Consider the following 20031-nt stretch of genomic DNA (forward strand, 5'->3'; position numbering starts at 1 on the left):
AAAATTATAGTTGGTGATCGATAAAACGAATTTCCGCTCGCACCAGCGCGTGAATTATTATATGAATGAAAAATAAATAGTAAGCAAAATTGGTAAATTCCTATTGTACGAACTTCAATTACTATTGTTCCCCAGCGAGATCGAATAAATGGAGCTCTACTCTATAGAAAGTATTTAAATATTTATATGCACATATCTTTCCTATTGATAAAAATTATTTCGATTTCTAGAACAGTAATACCTTCAGCGTTGCTCAAAGCGCAAGCTATGTTTAAAGGATGAAGCCCCAAACAATTTCGCGGGTGGCAAATGTATTACCTCGACTAACTAAAAGTATTAAAATAGAAATAAAGAGCATGTTAATTGCAATGTAGAACTTTTATGAAAAATCTAGCGTTGTCACTATCCAGTTGATCAGTGAGATCAGGCACGAGCTGCTCGCCGGCTGTGACGGTAATTAATGCAACGGCCGTTAATTACGGGTTGGGAACCGGAATCACGGAGAATCACGGGATGATTTGTCGCGAATAAAATCGCACTAACACGCAACAAGTAAACGTTCGGCGTGAAAACGACGGAAACAAAAGGAGGATGCGTTGGTGGAAAGCGATGCTGGCCTCTGCTCGAATTTCCTGCGGGACAGTGGGTGACGGAAGGGTGGCGCGTCGTGTACGCGAAATTGCTTCTCTTTGTCCGGGAACGTCGCGAGGCTGGCCGTATCTGAGGGAACCCAGGCGGCCAGGAAAAATTGCCATTGTTCCTCACGGAGGAACGTCGTTTCATGGAGAGAATGGGCCGGAGATCTTGTTACGCGATACTTAATGCAATCATCGAGGAACGAGCATCGCGGCGTTATTGTAAGACGGTAATTGACATGCTAATACGACGTCGTAACGATGTTACGCGCGTGTGTTCACTGGAATTAACAGTGTATCGAGAATGGTCGATAAATAAGCCAGACAGCCGATAGGATGGGAAAAGAAGTATCTCAGGATCAGAAGGTAAACGATGCCTTGCTATGCTATAATACGGAAGAAGGAAGAGAAAATGACAAAATAATTCAGAAAAATAGAGATATCTGTCTGTAATTTTATGATTAAATTGCCTTCTATCGAGTACTTTTAAAACAGTTTAGAAACTTTGCCGATCTATGTTCCCCTATTACCGCCGCTTTAAAGAAAAATAATATCCTCATTTTTTCTTATAGTGGTAGATAGGTGGATTACAGGATGAAGATAACCTCGAAGGTAGCGTACATCTTTCTCCTATCGAGATTCATTTAATTCTCTTATTTTACGGCTCGTTGAGCAGCAATCAAAGTAGTCGGTCGGTCAGTCGATCGACGAAAAATTGTGGCGTTCTGGAAGATGCTTAAACGATAGCCGGGTAATCTAATTTTCCAATTTATAAATGGGAGCGAGCAAACGTTTCTGGGCACTGATGTCGATAATTTCACCGTAACAAGCATTTATTTGCACGATACGTTAAATATTTGCGTCGATTTATACACGAAATTATCGAACTACCTTGATGAACAACACACACACACATACACGTAGGCACATACAGAACGAGAAAAGGGGAGGACGGGTGGGCGAGATACGCGTATCCGTGTATCCGCTTATTAATTAAAGCGCCGCCGCCGAATAGTTTCTCCGTTTCATTCAGAAGTCGTGTAAACTAAGAACGAGTTGAATAAAGAGAATCAGAGAAAGAGGGAAGTTCTCTCGGTTGCGAGACGCCGCGGCAACCATCTACGATCTCGTTTTCATTTCGTTCTTCTTACCCTTTTTCCCCGAAACCTTACGCTATTAAAGAAAGGAGATGGAAAGACGGGGGAATTTCATATTATCAGCGATTGCGAACTCGCCATGAAAAAATCAATCGAAAGTTTCACCTTTTCTCGCTTTCGCCCAGATCCGTTGGCGCCAGCCAATGAAGCCTTTTTAAATTTGTACTTAGCTATTCCCTCCTGGGGACGTGTCGGAACTATCGAAGCGGCGTATAATCGATTTCAACGGGTCGCGCGATATTTTCTCCTCGCCCGATCGGCCTCGACGAGCTAAAGGATACCCGCTGCTCGACTTCTCGGTCTCGCCCCTTCTGTAAAAAACCTATCTCTCTCGTCTTACCAAGCTACAAAGTCGATCCGAGTACGACGACTATTGCGCAATGGATCGGACTGGGAACCCTGACGAAATCAACGAATACGATAATCGAAGAGTCTTCTATTTGGTGATCCAGCTGGACGGAGAGGGGGGATACTTTTAATGATCCGTCCCACGGATAAACCGTTGGCCCTGGTAAAAACAATTAACACGAAGGCGTGACGAATCACGGCCGTAAATTATCGATTTCTCGCGGCGTTGATTCAGCCCCTTTTCATTGAATTACAGCCGGCTGTTCCGTTTCTCCTCGCGACTCCTCCGTACGATCGAACTCTCCCTCTTCGCTCGTGTTCGTATTTCAACGTGTGTGTTTGCTGAATAAATTAACGGCGCGGCAGAAAAGAGTAGGGACAGGAGAAAGGGCCGAATGTCGTTTCTTTTTTCAAGAGATGTCGAAGATTCGGGACACGACGGGTTCGATTGTCACGAAGATTCCTATAGTCATGGGCCATAAACAAGAGATTATTACACGGAAAATAAAGAGAGAGGAAAGGAGGAAGGAAGAAAAAAGAGAGGAAGAATGGACGAAAAGGGTCTAATGGTACAGAGACACGCACGTGGAACCCATCGAATTGGAACGAACGGAACGAAAATTACACGGTAGATTTAATAAAGCGAGGATCATACGGGGATCCACGCGTAATTTGGCGCGCGGCCTCAAAGTCTCTAATGACGGCCACCAGCCTCTACCGAAGCCAGTCTCGTTTGGATTTTTCACCTCCGCCTTTAGCGTCGTTCTCTCGTCGAACACTGTTTTTCGTTTCTGAGGAATCCCTTTTCTACGTATTAATTTGCATCGAGGAACGTCCGCTATAACTCTGCGTCATCTTCTTCCTCTTTTCTTATTTGATTACACGTACCCGTAAATTATCGAACGGTCCGCGTACCGTTTTACTATTGAAGTTTCCATTGTTCGACAGATCGCAGAGATAAAAGCCGAGAATATCGATAAGCTATGCATGGAACTACGTGCAGAGTAGAAATGTTCTTGTGTATCGTATTTGACGCGAATTTATTGTATTAATCGTAGAAATTAATTTGACGTCCTTTCTTTCTTTTTCTTCTGATAAACTCATTATTGTCCTAATTTATTCAAACAACAGCAAATTGTTTCTTGGATCACTGCAAGTGCCCCCAACTGTTTGGATTCTCCGTTTAAAATGCACCTGTAATTGATTCCACGCGGCGGCACCGAATTAATTCCTACACGCGATGGAAACAGAAGTTGTTGTTTATGTAAGTGGAACAACAATTCGATTTAATTTAACGAAACCATTCTGATCGGTTGATCGTGCTCCGATATTAAATGCACGTAACGACGACTATAGTTGGAAAACAAAGCGGGCGAAGCTTTTGTGCTTGGCTAATGATTACACGCGTTCTCGCGCATTGTTAAACGCTAATGCATTTAACGTTTACCATCGTAAGAAAACGAATGCCAGCTGTGCTTGAAGTTCTTGTTTACCTTTACACGGGTGAAATTCCGATTGCGCGAACGTGCCGTTTAATAAAATCGTACCGGGTATGAAATTCTCGTAATTCCGGGCGTGTACACGGTAGATTACAAAAATTACGGTGCAGAAATACGGAAAACGATACACAAAGTGGCATAATCGACGGTGAAATTCGCCGAGAAAAATTGGTATTAATTTTAATTGGAAACGTTCGAGCTATTACAGGAATGATTGAATCCGACTGCTTGAAAAATCAATTGCCAATTTAAGATACTTAGGTAGACTCTAAATATTTATGCAATTTCATATTTTTATGAACGTAATATAAACGACGATTTCTTTTATCTATCAATTCCAAAGTACATATAATTGTAAGGTATTAAATATTTTATTTCATATATTTTACATATCTTTGGCATAGAATAGGCGTTCTCTTCATTTTTGCAGCTTTAAATCCTCCCACGTGCATAAACACTCGCAGTCTAATTATAATACAATTAGGATATACACACATATTTCTTTTACGAGTCTAAGCTTGGAAAATGCATCGTGGCAGCTATTAAAAGTACATTTAGCATTTGAAGAAGCTTATACAAATGTTGAAATCGTTTAAGAGAATGATAATTGAGGATTTAAGAGAAAGATGAAAGCGACTATGAATATCACGTTAACATTTCTCGCACACAGCGCAAGGATCCTGTTTGAAAGAAACTACGAATTTAAGAGAAAGACGAGAGCCACTATGAATATCGCGTTAACGTTTTTCATACACAACGCGAGACTAGTGTTTGAAAGAAACTATGTACAAAAGAGACGAGCAGCATCCCTTTCTATCGTCACGTTCGGCAAGTTCTCTTAAACTAAAAAAATTGTACCTCTCAAAGGGAGAAAGTTCACGAATATCTCCAATTCCTATCTCGGACAGTTTGTCTGCCTGCGTTCGCATTCGATATTCCTGTCGCACGTCTCGTTACGCCGACATTGTTACCGTGAAAACGAGGATGTTATGATAGGCAGACGCGGCCCGTTTTGCGGATTCTCTGAGAAGAAAGGAGCACAAAATGCAAAAGACCGAGGGAGGGAGGTATAGAAACGAAGGAAAGATGACAGGGCGCGGGAGAAAGAGAAAGGAGAGGTACGCACAGAGAAGACACGAGACAAGATGCTGCCTCGCCGACTGTATTCGATCCCCTCACGGTTATCATCCCCTGAATGGACGAAGGAGGCAGAGAAATTGTGGCGCGGCGGTTTGCTCTTTTAAAACGGGCCAGGCCTGAACTGACACTTCGATGACAGGTAGAGTGCCGGCAATTGAAATAACAAGGGAACGCTAAGGAGGAAGCGCTGCCTGAAAACGAAGGGAACGTAGCTGGCTGGCTGCTTGCTTGCCTGAATTCCGAAAAGTTTGTTTGAAAGGAATCCGCCGCGATGCTTCGTGGCATTCGTCTTCCGTCCTAGATCCGACGAATTGCAAAGCGGCCAGAAAAATTGTCCTTTTCAAACTCGTCGCCGAGCGTAACAATGGTGAACCGCAGTCGGCGGGCTCGACGACGCGTTCTCGTTCTTCTCGGCCCTCATCCTCCTCGGATATTATCGTTCCTTCCGTATGAATTAAACGGTCGGGCTCGGCGAAAGCTCGTAAATAATTCACGACCGCGCAGACCAACGTCGATACTCGCTACCTTCCTTCGAGACGTCGTGTTGGAAAATCTCGAACAGATACCATTTTCTTTTTCCGCGATTTGGCCTTGCTTAAATCTCCGATATACAATATCTGTGCTGGAATCTTTTTCTTCCAAGTACGGATTTAACTATGATCGTGAGGAAGCGAAGGAATGATATGTTAACGGTGAGATATTATGTTCGATTTTATGACCACGAAATTTGGACGGTCCTCTATGCTGATCCAGGTAGAAATTGAACAGTGGGGCCAGGTTCACGGCGAAAAAATTGCCATTTACCCTCTGGATCGCGTTCCGCACTCCTGTCGCGTCTGTCAATCTCACGAACGCCGCGCCGCTTGCACGCGAGCATTTACCGCGTCCATTAATCAGGCACAAAGGAAAAATCGGCGAACAGCGTCGCTCAAAAACGAGAAAGTAATTAACGCCAAGGGCGGCACGGGGTGAACTGCAAAATCATCGGACGGCAATAGTGAACAAGAGAGAGAAAGAGAGAGAAAGAGAGAGAACGAGCGGGATGTAGGGAGGAGACCCTAGTCCGAAATCCTGAAAACCCTACAACAAAAGCTACCAGTCATGGGATCTGGACCTGGACCCGACTGTCCAAAAATTTCTCCCCCCATTAAATGCATTCACTGCGTTCCCCTGGCTGTCGCGCGTGTTCGATTACAATGTAACACCGTAACGAATTTGACGCTGGTACCGCGCATAATTGGCTTCGATCCTCTCCTTTACGCGACTGCCCCTCTCCCACCTTTCTAACTGGCGTTTTCAAACCCGACCGGTTTTATATCGTCGCTGAAAATATTCCATGGAAAGGCATAATCTCTCGCAGTCAGGACCGATCATGAATCCAGTTTCCCAGTCAATATCGTTAAATCGGCCATATGTATCGTGCCTTAAGTCTAGTCACGTCCACGTTTCTCTCTGATAAATTGATCGCGTTTCGGAATTCGCCATGCCGTCGCAGCTGTTAACGGGGCCAGCCTAATTTCAGAGGGGTCGCTACCCTTTCCAGGGAACAGATTTTCGCGAGATCATCTGACGTTTCAAATATAATAGGATTAACCACGTTGGTTCATCTCACGTTGCTTAACTTTGCTAATAAAAGAGAATTAGATTTTGTTCTCTTTTTAATTAAGTAACAGTGGGACGAGTACTGTCAGCAGCATCTGTTCAGACGTGATTAAAATCTTCAACAATTATGCCGACCCGTCGCGTCGAATCGAGAAACACGCTGGAACACGCGAAAGATTAAAATTGGGAAATCTTGGTTTCTCGTACACGTTACGGTACATCTTAACTTTCGACCCAACACGAATTTCAATGGAAATTACATCGGAGGACTCGCGACGAATTCGTTAAGCAAGCAACTCGCCGGAAAGAGAACGTAATAACCTAGGTAACCACAAGGGAACGTAATATTCCGGCAGGCAGGTTGGCGGAAACTGGATCGACAAGGTGCACGCAGCCGTGCAACGATAACTTTCTGTATCAGCCGAAACGTAGCCGGACGCGGTTAATTCGAAACGGCGGCGCGTGGAAAATTATTCTCGCGGCGGCGCGCGGAAAATTATTCTCGCCGCGGCTGCACCGGTCTGCGAGAATGTTTTCGTTTCATAAATAAAACGGGGCGCCGCGTATCTGACTGTGGGGTGGATGATAGTACGGCCCGAGTTTACACTCATAACATCTGAAAGTTTGCACCAGTGGCCATGTTAAGGTCAGTCTGTTATTTCCGGTGGCCGCGTTGCTCGTGCGCGCACTTCCGTTCTTCACCGCCTTCTCTCCCTTTCTCCGGCAACCGTTCAAATAAACTCGTGTGTCGACGTTTCGACTGTGAGCCAGCGTGTAGCGCACCGTGTCGATACGGCGTGGCTGTCTGAAAAGTTCGCAAGAAACATTTTGGAAACGATATTCGAGGACGGAACCGTCCGAAAGGATACGAAATCAATCATTAGATCCGTGCGGGCGTTTTAACGCGGAACGTATCGATTTGTACGCCACCATGAATCCGCTGAAAATTCCAGTTCCCTTCTCTGGTGAGTCATATCCGATTCTTTACATTAACCGAACAAGAAGCGAGGGGAAAAGCGCAGTAAAATGGGGATCCGCTAAGGGGGTGGTTTGTAAGGATAACAGGGGCATGAGGCAAAGAGAGAGAAAAAAAGTAATCAACGTAACCATATTTTACGGAAGCTGCGTATATGCGGCACCGTATTACACTGGCCATGATAAAAATACCACGTGGTCGAGGGCGGACCGTGAAAAATTTCGCTGAAAAAAAGGTCTAATATAATATTTTTCCCGCATGGCAATGAACGTCGTTGTAATTTCCATGCGACGTTTTCGTTTCGATGATTAAAAAAGCCCTGACCGAAGGAAAACGAGTTCACACAGCTGAGAACGAACAAATTGTAGAAAAACGAGCGACCGCGCAAGGGATAGCTGAAGAGATACATCGAACGCGTGGGGAGGCAATAAAAAGTGACATTTTGATGGCAAATGCCTTAAAATATTCAGGCAAGGTTGCGGGCTAGTTTTATAGCTTCCTCGATAAGATACCAAAGATTTAAAAGGTTCCAACATCACAATTAAATTATTCGTAACGACATTGGCTTTGAGCGGGTATAGTGATGGGAGTAGGGAAATACAGAACGCCAACAGTCACGAATCGGTTCACATACATTCTACGTAATTGTCACTTATATCGTTCCAATACGTTTTATTTACTCTAACCTTTCTTTTCTTTGGCTATCCCATTAACGAACACTGAACGAACAGAAATGATACTCTGTTAAACATTTACAATTTTGTGCAACTTTACGCCAAAGTGCAATATCAAGAGCCATTAAGCCAGTGTAGCCTCAATCTTCCCACCGCTGCTCTTGAATTTTATAAAATTTATTACAAAAAGGTAGAGTAACCAAGAAAAGACATGCGATCGCGTGAGACTTTCGAGAGGACGCGAACAGCCCGCGTTAACCTTGTTCCATCCTAGTTGAAAGCGCGCGTAAGAGCCTGTATACAAAGACGGACCGCCGAATGGAAGGAGCTGAAGCCAATAAAAAAAAAAAGAGGAAGCGTTGAGCGAAGAAAGAAGTTCGATAAGATAAAAAGCAGCACGAAGCGCGTATTAAAAGTGGAAGTAGCTCTTAAGTAAGACGCAAGAAGCACTCTGATGACGAAGTTAGCCAGTGTATACCCGAGACTCGGGATGGAAATCGTCGAGCGCTAAAGCGAAGAGATGCTTTCCAAATTGACCAAACACGCTGTGAGATAAGTCTGTTAACGACTTTACTAAGAGAGGAGTGGCAGAGAGTGGGGCCGGCTGTGAACGGAACTCGAAGAAAAAACTACGAGATGCGTATGGACCGGGTCTAAAAGCGCCATAAAAATTCTGAGCTCTTCAAATATTGCACAGAGATGCAGGTGCACTCTGAATACGATGGCGTGTCCGATAAGATTAGTACGATTTTCGAGAAAGTACCGAGATTATGAAATAACGTGTTCTATTGCGTGCTATCGTATCACCTTACTGGAATCGCGCAGTATCTCGTCGATAGGAGATTTTTCGATATTTGCAGTGCAAAAGCATTGCATTGGAGAGATCCGGTAGAAACACTGACCTTTTCGTTAATGAGGAACGCGCGAAACGAGAGTGGATAATGAGTAGGAGGGTAGGGCAAATATTGACGTTTACACCATTTCCACGTGTATTTTTTAATAAAATTCCCGACGGGCCGTTTTGTAGAGGACGATGACCCCTCGCACGCTCGGCGTAATTGCAATTTTAAACAGATTTATTATATCGGGAACGAATTTTCCTCCCTGTTATATTTGTTCATATATTATGGAGAGTGGATAGTAGATTTTAGTTGAAAATTGCTGGCAAACGGATTAAAGAAAATTACCGACGGTGTTCTTAGATTAAATGTTTTTAATCCCATCGATTTATAGGCTGTATTTATTTTTTAATGAAACTAAATTGACACTTTTGTTTCGAAAATTTCCACCGAAAATTTCATAACGATCGTTTCCTTCATGGTACGGTCGGCCATTCAGCGAATCACATCGTTTCTACCTTTAACTATTCACCAGTGGAAATCACACTCGGGATCGTCGCTCGTTATTCGCTCATTCATTCCAGCGGTGCGATTCATTTCGCGGCGTAATGCGGCGGGGGTTGGCCGAGAGTGCTACGAGACGGCCACCGTCGAGAAGGAAGCGGATATCTGGGCACGTTTTCCCAATCTCCCTCCCGGTTGGAACGTCAAGAGCGGCTCGGAGTGGTTCACGCCTATAAAGAGGGAGCGAGAGAGAGAGAGAGAGAAAGTAAGAGAGAGTGAGAATGCAGGGGAAATGGCACGGAAGCAGGAAAACGAGAATGCTGGAGAAACAGAGACGGAGGAGGGATTTTGAAGGAACACCAGCGGCTTATTTGACTCGTTTCATTCGCGGAGTATATATCTCGAGTTACATTTATGCCTGTGGAAAGAACGGCTTTCGAAAGGATTCGCAGAAAAGGAGCGCACAATGCCAACGAGGCGAAAGGATAAAAGCAAACTGCGCTACCTTTATAAGCTACGGTGACCCGGTAGCCCCGTAAAACACCGAACTGACAATGAGAGGCCACTGAGGATCGACTGAACCTGCCACTAGTTTCGTTGGAAGTGCATTTCACCCGGTGGACAGCTGATAATGCCAATGGCGACTGATACGCCAATCTGAGAATGTAATAGCACGGTTGTCGATACGCGGTTACGTCAAGCCGATCCATCCTTCCTGTTCTCGCGATCCTGACCTGGAAATGGCTGACCAGGGAATAACGCGACAGATAGTTTGTCGTTTCGAGCGCTTCGACGCGCCGGGGCGAGAACTCGCATCGCGTCGTTTCATTATCTCCGATCGATGGCGCACGATCCCTGAGACTTTTCTCGATATTTTTGCGATTGAAAATTATGCTCGCGAACGGTTTTTATCGACGTGGACAGATGCAGAGAGCGCGTTGGAATATCCTCTCTTTGTTATGTAAATGCGTCGCGAGTTAATAGATTTATAGAAATTTATGAGGGGCTTAAACGTGATCTACAGCGGCTTCGAACCCGATGAGTCTGGAACAGGATAACAGTGCCCTGTATGTTTGCTTTTCTTTTTGCCCTTCTCCCTTGGTCCTTCCTTCCTCTTACTTTCGTCTATTTTCGCTTCCAAGGGAAAGATATTTTCTTACGCTTCCGGACAGTATCTGTAGATGGCAAATTTTGAGGTAACGACGCTGTTCTTCCGATGTGCGTGTAATTAAACCGAGTGGCGGTGTTCCGTCTCGCGTACCACGGATCGTAAAGCTTATCGTGCAATTTGCGTAATGTGCGTAGAAAATTCTAACGAGTAAGAGGCATAGGAGTGTGCGGTTTCTTTCAATTAATTCTGAAGCGGTGGCCACTGACGGTCGCCGACTAAATAAATAATCGTACATTAAACGCAGTCTTCTTAGGAAAAGAGAGAAAGAGAAAAAGAGAGAGAGAGAGAGAGAGTAATAAAGGAGGAGAGATTCTAGAGAATAAAGACCAAAGGAGTAGCAAGATCCGACCGGGAATTAATTAAAAGAGAAACAACCGTTTTCTTTTTTTCTCAACATCCTCGTTTATTGCATTCACAGTCACCACGCAGTCTTTAACTTAACTCGTTTCACTGTCTACCCGACTTCTTAAATTAGATACAGATTATCCTCTTGTCGAGATAGATCCAAGCTTTGATTATTTACAAAATTCAGAAGAAGGCTGTTCAGTCGTGACGTGACGCTGACAAAGTCACAGACTTTACCATCCCTGTTGCGTCATTTCGAAAATCAGTACCGAAACGACCACCCACCGTCAAGGGAAGGGTGCGTCGAGAAAAAAAGAAACCAACGAATCAACCACCGGTACAAATCCTCTTTTAATTTCTAACGTCCCTTCAGGGCCAGGGAAAACGCAAGGCCGGTGGTAATCCCATTTGTCTTCCAGATTCGGTCCAGCCGTTGTCAGGTACAAATGTAAAGGGCGACGAACAGGTACACGCGATCGTAGATTTCTACCTGTTCCGATGGGCGGACGCCTCGAGACAGCCCCCGTGTGTTCTCTTTTCCTTTTCCGTTCGACAGCGCGTTCGGCTCCGGGGATTACTGGCAGATTTTTGTTCCCCGGATGAGAGTTTGCTACGCGAACGAAAACGGCCGCCGGGCTCCACGCAATTAGGAGGCGGGACACGTATTTCGAGAGCCGTACGATCGACGGCGAAAAAGCATTTTTCACCGGCGATCTCGCGCCGGCAATTTTTATCCGCGCGCTTTATGCGCCCTCCGTACTTTCTTTCCCTCTCTCCCTTTTTCTCTTTCTTTCCCTCTCTCTCTTTCTTTCTCCCAGTAACCACCCTCTGGCCGTAGCTGGAAAACACATAAATACAAGGGAATTATGGGACTAAATTACGCGGTACATTTGAAAGAGTGCGCGCGCGCTATGAAGTAGCTTACGACAGGCCAATCGATGGAAACCCATTTTTTCTCGACTCGTACATCATAGCCGAAATCGAAACTGACAACAAAAACCCCGTACCGGTACGCGTATGGCGTGTAATAAATCACGGTAAAAAGAGCACACGGTCCTCTTTCTCCCCCATAGCGAGAGCCTGACGAAACCCTAGCTTCTACGTTACCGTCTGCCTTTTTGATCTGATCTTACAAAGAGCCTCCTCTCCTTCTACTTCGCTCGACGACAGACTAACAACCAAGGATCCTTCCTCTTTCTTCTCATTCTGCAGTAGAATCGCCCTCCAAGTATTCGGGACACGAAAATAGGACTATCGGCGAGTTTCCATACGAAGATCTTTACGAACTTTTTCCATTAGAGAGACGAATTTAGAAACATTCCTCTGCATATGTTCACTCGAATCACGTGATACAACGATAAGATACTCTGCCATATATATCCTGGTAAATCAGAGAAGCCTCGAAAGGAAGCGAAAGTATCTGTTTCCTGTATATTTTCTCGAACGGAAGATAATGTAAATACGAGAATAGAAAGTGGCTTCAATCACATATTGTTTGGCTGAATGCATTTCTAACGTAATCCCGTAAGATGACTGGATCGAGGGTAATTTCAGGAAGAAAAGCAAGACCAGTATCGATGCGGCTTATCAACGGATCAGCCGCTAATGGAAGCGTTCGCGGCACAAGGCGTGAATACGCCGAATAAAAAGGGACCATCACAGACGGTCCCTTGTACCCTTCGGATTTCCCTCGAACGGTCACTGGCCAAGCAGATACATAGCTTGAGCCGAACAGCTGAAACTGAAGCGTGTCACGAAAAGTTAACACGACCGAGCGAGTTCTCGTGGACGAGGACGGCCACCTGACACGAATAAAAGGAACAAAGTCGGCCGAGGGGGTGCGACGCCATTGTCGCCGCACAATTCCGAGGGATCGGCCAATCAATCGACTTTCCTAATTTCCTTGTTCCACCGACAATGTGTAACCGTAGCACAAATATATGATTCCGACGAACGTATCACCCTTCGAAGAGTAAAATTGCTTCAGATCAGATACAGAGGTTAATAACATTTTTCACTAGGGATGAAAGGAAATTGACGAAGTAGAGCAGGCTACACGCGCTAATCGTTTAATTAGATCGCGAATGAACGGTATTATGAAAATTCCATAGAAACATTGATTGAGAGAAGTGGAACAGTAGAACGTCTCGGTTTAATATACCACGGAGAAAATTAGCCATGTGTCATGGTATAGATCGTTAAGTTGCGTTAAAAGGCTAGGCGGTGGCGCTCGGTATCGGGGACATGTTAACGTTAGACGTCGACGAAAGCGAATAGGTTGTCGTGCAAAATGCACGACGAAACCTGTATTGAATTAAGAACGGTAATGACGACGCCAATGATAATCGATTGAAGGTAATGTCCGTACGCGAAACGAGCGGACGATGTAATTTTGACTGTGTTCCTTTGCACGCTGGCAGGGAGCCATCCGATAAAGGCAACTTAATTGGTAAGTGGGTGAGAATTGTTGCGGACTCGTGAACGGCCCACCACGGAGGGTGAGTTCGATCAATAGAGTTTTCTAATTGAACTCGACGACAACTGGCCCGACGATGACGACAAATTCCACGCGTAATACCAGTTCGTATACTTTTCGATCGTTCCATATGTTCCCGCAAAACCCGCCCGCCGAAGATGACCCCATTCACGGTTCGATCACAATGGTGCGAAATGTGCCGCCGTTAAATCGAGGCCATAGGTCGAGGCTCGTGTTCAATGAAACGGCTACGATCTCGTTAGTTTGTCATTTGGGTATGATATATAATTTTACAGCATTGCCGTTAGAGAGGATATCGCTATACTGGTACGTGTTTCGGCTTCTACGAATGGATTCGATCGTTTAAGCGCGTTCGCTATAAATCCGATCGGACTACGGACGCGTAGTAGGATGTACTTGAAATTCGACGAGCTTGACGGAACAACCGATTCGGTATAATAAAAATCTGGCGAATGACTAAGCCGGTGAACAGCGAGATCCTTTCTTTCGAGACGATTGGTTCGAAGAGGGGCAGAGGAATCGAAGCGAACTGGAAATGGAATCGGCATACTTTGCTTGCTAGATATAGCTGGTAAACGATCGATTCAGAGAGCAAACGCTGTTCTTTTGTGAAGCAACCACGGGGAAAGAAAAAACGTTTATCTTCAAAATAGAAAGAAATCATTGATCTTGGTTGGATTTTCAATCCAGAGTTCGCTTCGATTCTACACCCACTCTCGCGTTTGACTATTGTTGCCGATCTCGACTCGGATGTCCATCGTACTCCTTTCTAACGGGCAAGGAAAAGAAAAAACCAAAGGTATTCTTAGAGAGTAAGAAGATTAAATAACGGCTCTTACCTAAATAATGGCAGTTCTACGTCCATTGATGCTGCGCCGGGGGCGGTGGCGGTGGCGGCAATGGCAGGGGTCTCTCCAAAACAGGAACAGGGGACACGTCTGGCATGGCGAACCTTAGCTTCTGCCAAAACAACTTGTCCCCCCACACCAGCACGGTGTGCGACGAGATTCTCTTTTTGAGATCGGCATCGAGATCTCGTGGACCCACACCGCCTACCAGCAGCACGATCACCGAGCGGCCCTTCCCTTTCAGAGCGTCCCTCAGAGCCGCTTTAAACTCGAATCTGGCCCACTCGCCGTGCAGAAAGTTCTTCGACAATACTAGGATGGTTCGTCTCGAAGAATCGGCCGCTTCCGCCACTGCATCAGCCACGTTGCTACCGGCGCTTAGATCACGGTAGTGTAAACACAACCGGTAAGAAGTTTCCAGACCAGGTACCAGAATCGTCGAAACGAACGCCTCGTCCACGGCGGAGTAGGAGATATAGGCATCGAAGGGTTTCTCTTGATCCTCGAATGCCGCTGTCTTGTAACACGCTCTGAGGCCGCATCTGCTGGCAGCCCATGTCCTCAGGGTACGACGATGTCTGAATGCACCACACACCAGCGCCACCATGGCAAAAATCAGCACGGCGGTGGCGAGCAGTAGCGGCAAATAAGCCTCGAGCGGTCGAGTCTCGATGACCGAGGTCGTGCCTGTTAATGCCGCGCAATTTATGACCGATCCGTTCGCTGGAAGAGTAATAGGTATACCAAGGGAACAGGTGACGCTCCTCCAGTCGCTTATCTTCGCTCTGTTACGGGACATCCACTCGCGTATCCGGTCCAAGTACGAGCACTCGCAACTCCATGGGTTGCTGGACAACCCGATGTCGACCAAATATGGATTCTGGCCGAGCTGCCAAACAGCGAAAGTGCCAAGTCGATTGTTTTCCAATCGTAACACTTCCAGCTGACGTAGCGGAAGGAACGTTCCGTTATCTATATACGTCAGTAGATTGTTCTGTAGGTAGAGTTCCTTCAGGTTCTCCAGAGGCATCAATTCCACGCCGTTGAGCACGCTTATCTTGTTGTTCTCCAGATGAAGGACCAACAAACGCTTCAGACCGCTGAAAGTATGATTGCGTATAGCGATGATGTTGCTATCGTTCGCGTACAGAATCTGCAGGTTCTTACGGCCGATGAACGAGTGGGAATTCAATTCCCCGAAATTGTTTCCATCGAGGTAAACCTCGGTGGCATCCATCGGTAATCGGCCGGGGAGGGTTTTGTAACCGGAGTTCGAGCAATCCACTACGTTCGCCGACCAGGATTGATCGTGATAGCAAGTGCAGTTTGTCGGGCAAGTCATCTCGCAGTCGCAGGCGTCGAAGTCGCAGCAATGACACAGCGCGAAACAATGAGCCTTGTACGTGCAGAGGAACTGAGACGGTTTCGCCTCGAGCAACGGTATAAACGATTTGTGACGATCGTACGGAAGCCTGCAGTACACCGACTCCAAATCCATTACCCTCGGATGTTGTCTCAGCAACAACGAATTGATTCTTTGCAACCATTCCGTTGTACAGTCGCATATGAAGGGGTTGCCACCGATGTAGAACTCTGGCAATTGTCGATACGCGGGCACCTGGGTCAACTGAAACGCAGACAGATTCATCTTGACGATCTGATTTGCGTAGAGATCCACCCTGGTAAGATTCAACTTGTCGAAAAACGTCTGAGGTTCCACGGTCTGTATCAAATTGTCGTTGACGAACAGAAGCTCGATGGAATCCGGTATCGACCTCGAATGTATCCTCGTTAGCCGGTTGAACGACACGTCGAGCGTCTGTAATCTTATGCCCTGTGGCGCGACACCGAGATCCATAATAAGATTTTTATGCAGATCCATCCACTGTAATTTCTCCGGCAGATAACTGTAATCGAACTGTACGATCATGTTGTCGGACATATTCAGCCAGAGGAGACCAGGTGCGCTGGCGAACATACCGGTCATGTCCTGCAACAAATTCGAGTCCAAACGAATCGCCTGCAACGCCGGATTCGTGGAAAACACGCCGTCCTCGACGACCTCGATCTTGTTCCGTGCCAAGTTTAATATCTGAAGAGCGGGGAGCTCAGCGAAATCCTCCATAGTGACGTTCGTGATCTCGTTTCCGATCATTCGTAATCCATACAGACTGGACATTCCACGGAAACCGGGTCTGTTCAGGCTTCTGATCTGATTTTCGCCGAGGTCCAGCGTACGCAGCATTCTCATGTCCTTCAGTGCGACCGGTATGCTGTCCAAACTGTTCCCGGATAGATTCAGGTCCTGCATACTGGAACAATTGCGAAAGGCATCCGGATGGATACCTTCGAGCTGATTAGAATCGAGCGACAGCAGAGAAAGTGCAAACAGTCCGTTGAGAGAGTAAGCGTCCAGATAAGTCAATCGATTAAAAGCTAGATCTAGCGTGTGTAAATTACTCATGGGCGTGAACGTATCCGCTGGTATCGTTTCTATCTCGTTGTATTGCAAATTTAATATCTGTAGAGTGTAAAGATCTTTGAACAGAGCTGGGTCCAATCGACTTATTCGATTATGAGACAAATTCAGAAGAACCAGTCGAATCAAACCAGAGAACGTGGCGGAATTCAGCCAGGAGCTGGTCAACGCGTTTCTCGACAGATCCAAAGCGACAAGCTGATTCATGTCCGCGACCAGGCCCGGTGACAGCACGCTGATGGAATTGTTCTGGAGCCGCAATTCCTTCAATGACTTGGCCGCGTCCCGAAACATTTCCGTCGGTAACGCGACGATTCTGTTTCCAGACAGGTCGAAGGTCTCGAGGGATCTGAGTCCATGAAGCGCCTCGTCTGCAACCATGGAGATCGCGTTACTCGACAAGTTGAGCACGCGGAGCCTCTTCAACGAGGAAAATCCGTAGGCGGGGAGAACCGAAATTTGATTACTCGACACGTCCAACGATTGCACGTCCAGAGAACAAGGGAAAGGCGATGGGGTAGATTCCTGCTGACGCCTCGGGTGTTTCTCCGCGATATCCCTGAATCCCAGTTCGCTGATATCCTTCAACATGTTCCAAGAGATGTTCAGCGTTAGAAGGTTCGATAGCGGGCAAAACAAGTGTTCCGGTATCTGCCAGATGTTGTTCCACGATAAATCAATCTTCTCAATCTGTGGCACCGAGTCGAACGCCCCGTTCTCCAGCTCCAAGCTGTACTTGCTCTTTCGTCCGTTTAAGCTCCTGATCGTTAGATTACGCAGATCCCGCAGACCGCTCAAAACTTTTGCCGGCCAATGGACCAGCTTGCATCCGGTCAACCTTAACGATCGCAATCTCCATAACTGTACGAACCCATCCACGTTCAGTATACCATTTTCCAATGATTCTGAATCCTCGCAAACGACGTTGATCGAGGTCACGTATTCGCTAGTCGCCTGTGAAAAGTTCGTCCTGAGGGAGTCGTTCCCGGTGTAACGGTGAACGCAAGTGAGCGCGCCATCCTGTCGCGAGTCCCACGAACAATACTCCGGTAAATCGAGCCTCGGTGGTAGTTCGCTGGTCACGGCGAGCACGTGGTACACCGGCACGAGAAGATAGTAGCAGTAGGCCAACGACAGCGACACCGATCTCCCGAACCCTTCTGGACCGGAGAGCCCACGCATCTTTAGCGAACTCGTTGCCTTCCCTTGTTTTCGCTCCTCCGTCTACTTCCGGTCATCACACGCCGCTCCCCGGTAGTCCTACACGCTCCGTTATTAACGCACGTTGTCGTCGCTCGTGTACGCCCTCCAATATTTACTCCGAGTGACTGGCATGTGTGTGCCCCCCTCACCGGTAATCGATGCCAAACTCGCTATTACTGCTCAAACGTGTCAAATCGTTTCAACTATACCAACAATTCTTGAGTTTCGTTAATGGGAATTCAAGGGGACGAAGTTCACTGCCAGTTGACCTGTCGTCCGAATGGCGCGCCAGGTTTATGAACGATTTACGAGAGGGTGCTCTGGTACCAGTATTATCGCGTTTCACTGTAGTGCTTCCAAGTAGTTTACACTTTAAAAGAATCACACTTCACTCTGTCGGCGAATCGTTCGATCCAGCGCGCGCGCGAGTGCCCTTCATCAACCTGCCGTTATTACACGTTACGACTCGCGAGACACTCAACTTGACTGAGAAAGTCCTCGACGTTGTACCAACGACAGAGTAAATCTGCGGATAATTACGCACGCGTCGAGATGCTCGGTGATTTCAGTTCGCGCATCTCGTAAACTTCGTTACCAACCCCCCGCTATCAAAATGCTAATTGTTCACGGTGCTGACTCACCGGCGCGAATTAACCTCGTTCCCAGCGACGAGATGCTCATATTTCTGTTCAGCTATGTGAGACGACACTATGCTCGCGTTCCGCCAAAACGTTGGGGGCTCCGTAACTTTTCCAACGAATGTCCCATTCCCATTACCGTGTATCATCGACTCACGTTTCTAATGTAATCGACACTTTGTTCGAGGTTATGATTTAAATTTCGTTCACTGAAATTCCATGTATCGATCGACGAAACAAAACTACACGAGTTCGTGAATGAAAGGAATAAGGAAATGTACAGACTATCCACGAAGTACAATTCCTTAAACCGTGACACCCGGTACGGCGACCACCGCGCAACTGACGGTTGAGATCTCCACAGCATCTAACTCGACGCAGCGTCCACCAATCGTTCCTTCCCCCACCACTGGCGGCAGCACTAACACACCGAGGACCGGCATTCAGCGAGCACGCGCCTCCCGTCGACCGTCCATGGAGTAAGAAAGATAGTCGTGTTGCTTCGTACCCTTCTCTTCCGTCTTTTACTGACCTACGTGGAAATCGCGCGTATTTCTCTCCAACGAACACCGGTATGTTACGTAGTTACGCAGTGTATAGTATACATACGCGAACGTCCAATGCAATAGAGTAATGCGTGGAAAGGGATGCTACACGCAACTTGTTTCCATCTTCTCGCTGTTTGTCCGATCGAAAGTGTTTTGTGTTCGAACTCGCGTGTGTTTCGTGCTCTCTCATCCATAAGGACTTTGTAGCGTTCGAGACATCTTATACCTCGACATCGATGCCCATCCTCGCCTGTACGATGAAATCTTATTCTTACTGGGACAATCATCCTGATCTATAAATGCTTGCAAAAGGTAAGAATACAATATGGCGGAATTTTCAGTAAAATCGTAGGTCAATCGTATAGCTATTGCGCAGCTAACCATCGCGAGGCACGCGTTGTGCTCTATTTTCGACGCAAGTAGATAGGTTTGTTTACTTCTCCTTGCGTTCTTGGCTGCGTTGGGTTTGGGAATTCTTTGTTTGTTCGAGCAACACCATGTTTTTTTTGTTCGTTTGCGGAGTATTCGAAATGTAACATAGCTATGCGATTGCGCACGATTCTGCGCAGGTGCAGCGTCATTTGAATTCCATGTTAGAGATAAATGGCGAATTCTTTCCTTTTATAGTTGCTTTATTTCACTCTAATTGTAAGTGAAACATACATGAACTCGATTTTATATGATTATTTAGTATTAATTCAAAAATATGTTAGTAATAATATATGAAAGACAGGGGACAAGGAAGAATGAGGAAAATGAATAGCAAATAAATAGCAGTTATACATTTTATCACAGATGGCACGATTTTTCACATATTTGAAATATAGGTATTTCAATTATCTGTATATATATTATCATAAAATTAGTATCACATATTATTATCCGTATATTATTAGATTTAATATCACTCGGTTGCGAATATTTATGG

At 46.1% G+C, this 20031-nt stretch overlaps 1 protein-coding gene across 2 annotated transcripts in view; it reads right to left on the minus strand.

Moving 5' to 3' along the window:
- LOC126928908 (toll-like receptor 6) overlaps positions 1–18921 on the minus strand; it is a 47211-nt gene extending 28290 nt beyond the window's left edge. Inside the window, exons 1-2 of one of the 2 annotated variants that reach the window (XM_050744781.1) lie at positions 14227–18921; positions 11650–11728 (exon numbers count right to left, since the gene is read on the minus strand). In XM_050744781.1, the coding sequence (XP_050600738.1) occupies positions 14243–17896 (3654 nt within the window). In that variant the 5' untranslated portion in view covers positions 17897–18921 and the 3' untranslated portion in view covers positions 11650–11728; positions 14227–14242. Of the gene's footprint in view, positions 1–11649; positions 11729–14226 lie in introns of those variants that run through there. The other variant, XR_007717010.1, reaches the window with a different exon arrangement.
- Between the last annotated feature and the right edge of the window lie 1110 nt (positions 18922–20031).

Source organism: Bombus affinis, chromosome 2, assembly GCF_024516045.1.
Source record: "Bombus affinis isolate iyBomAffi1 chromosome 2, iyBomAffi1.2, whole genome shotgun sequence".
NCBI lineage: Eukaryota > Metazoa > Arthropoda > Insecta > Hymenoptera > Apidae > Bombus > Bombus affinis.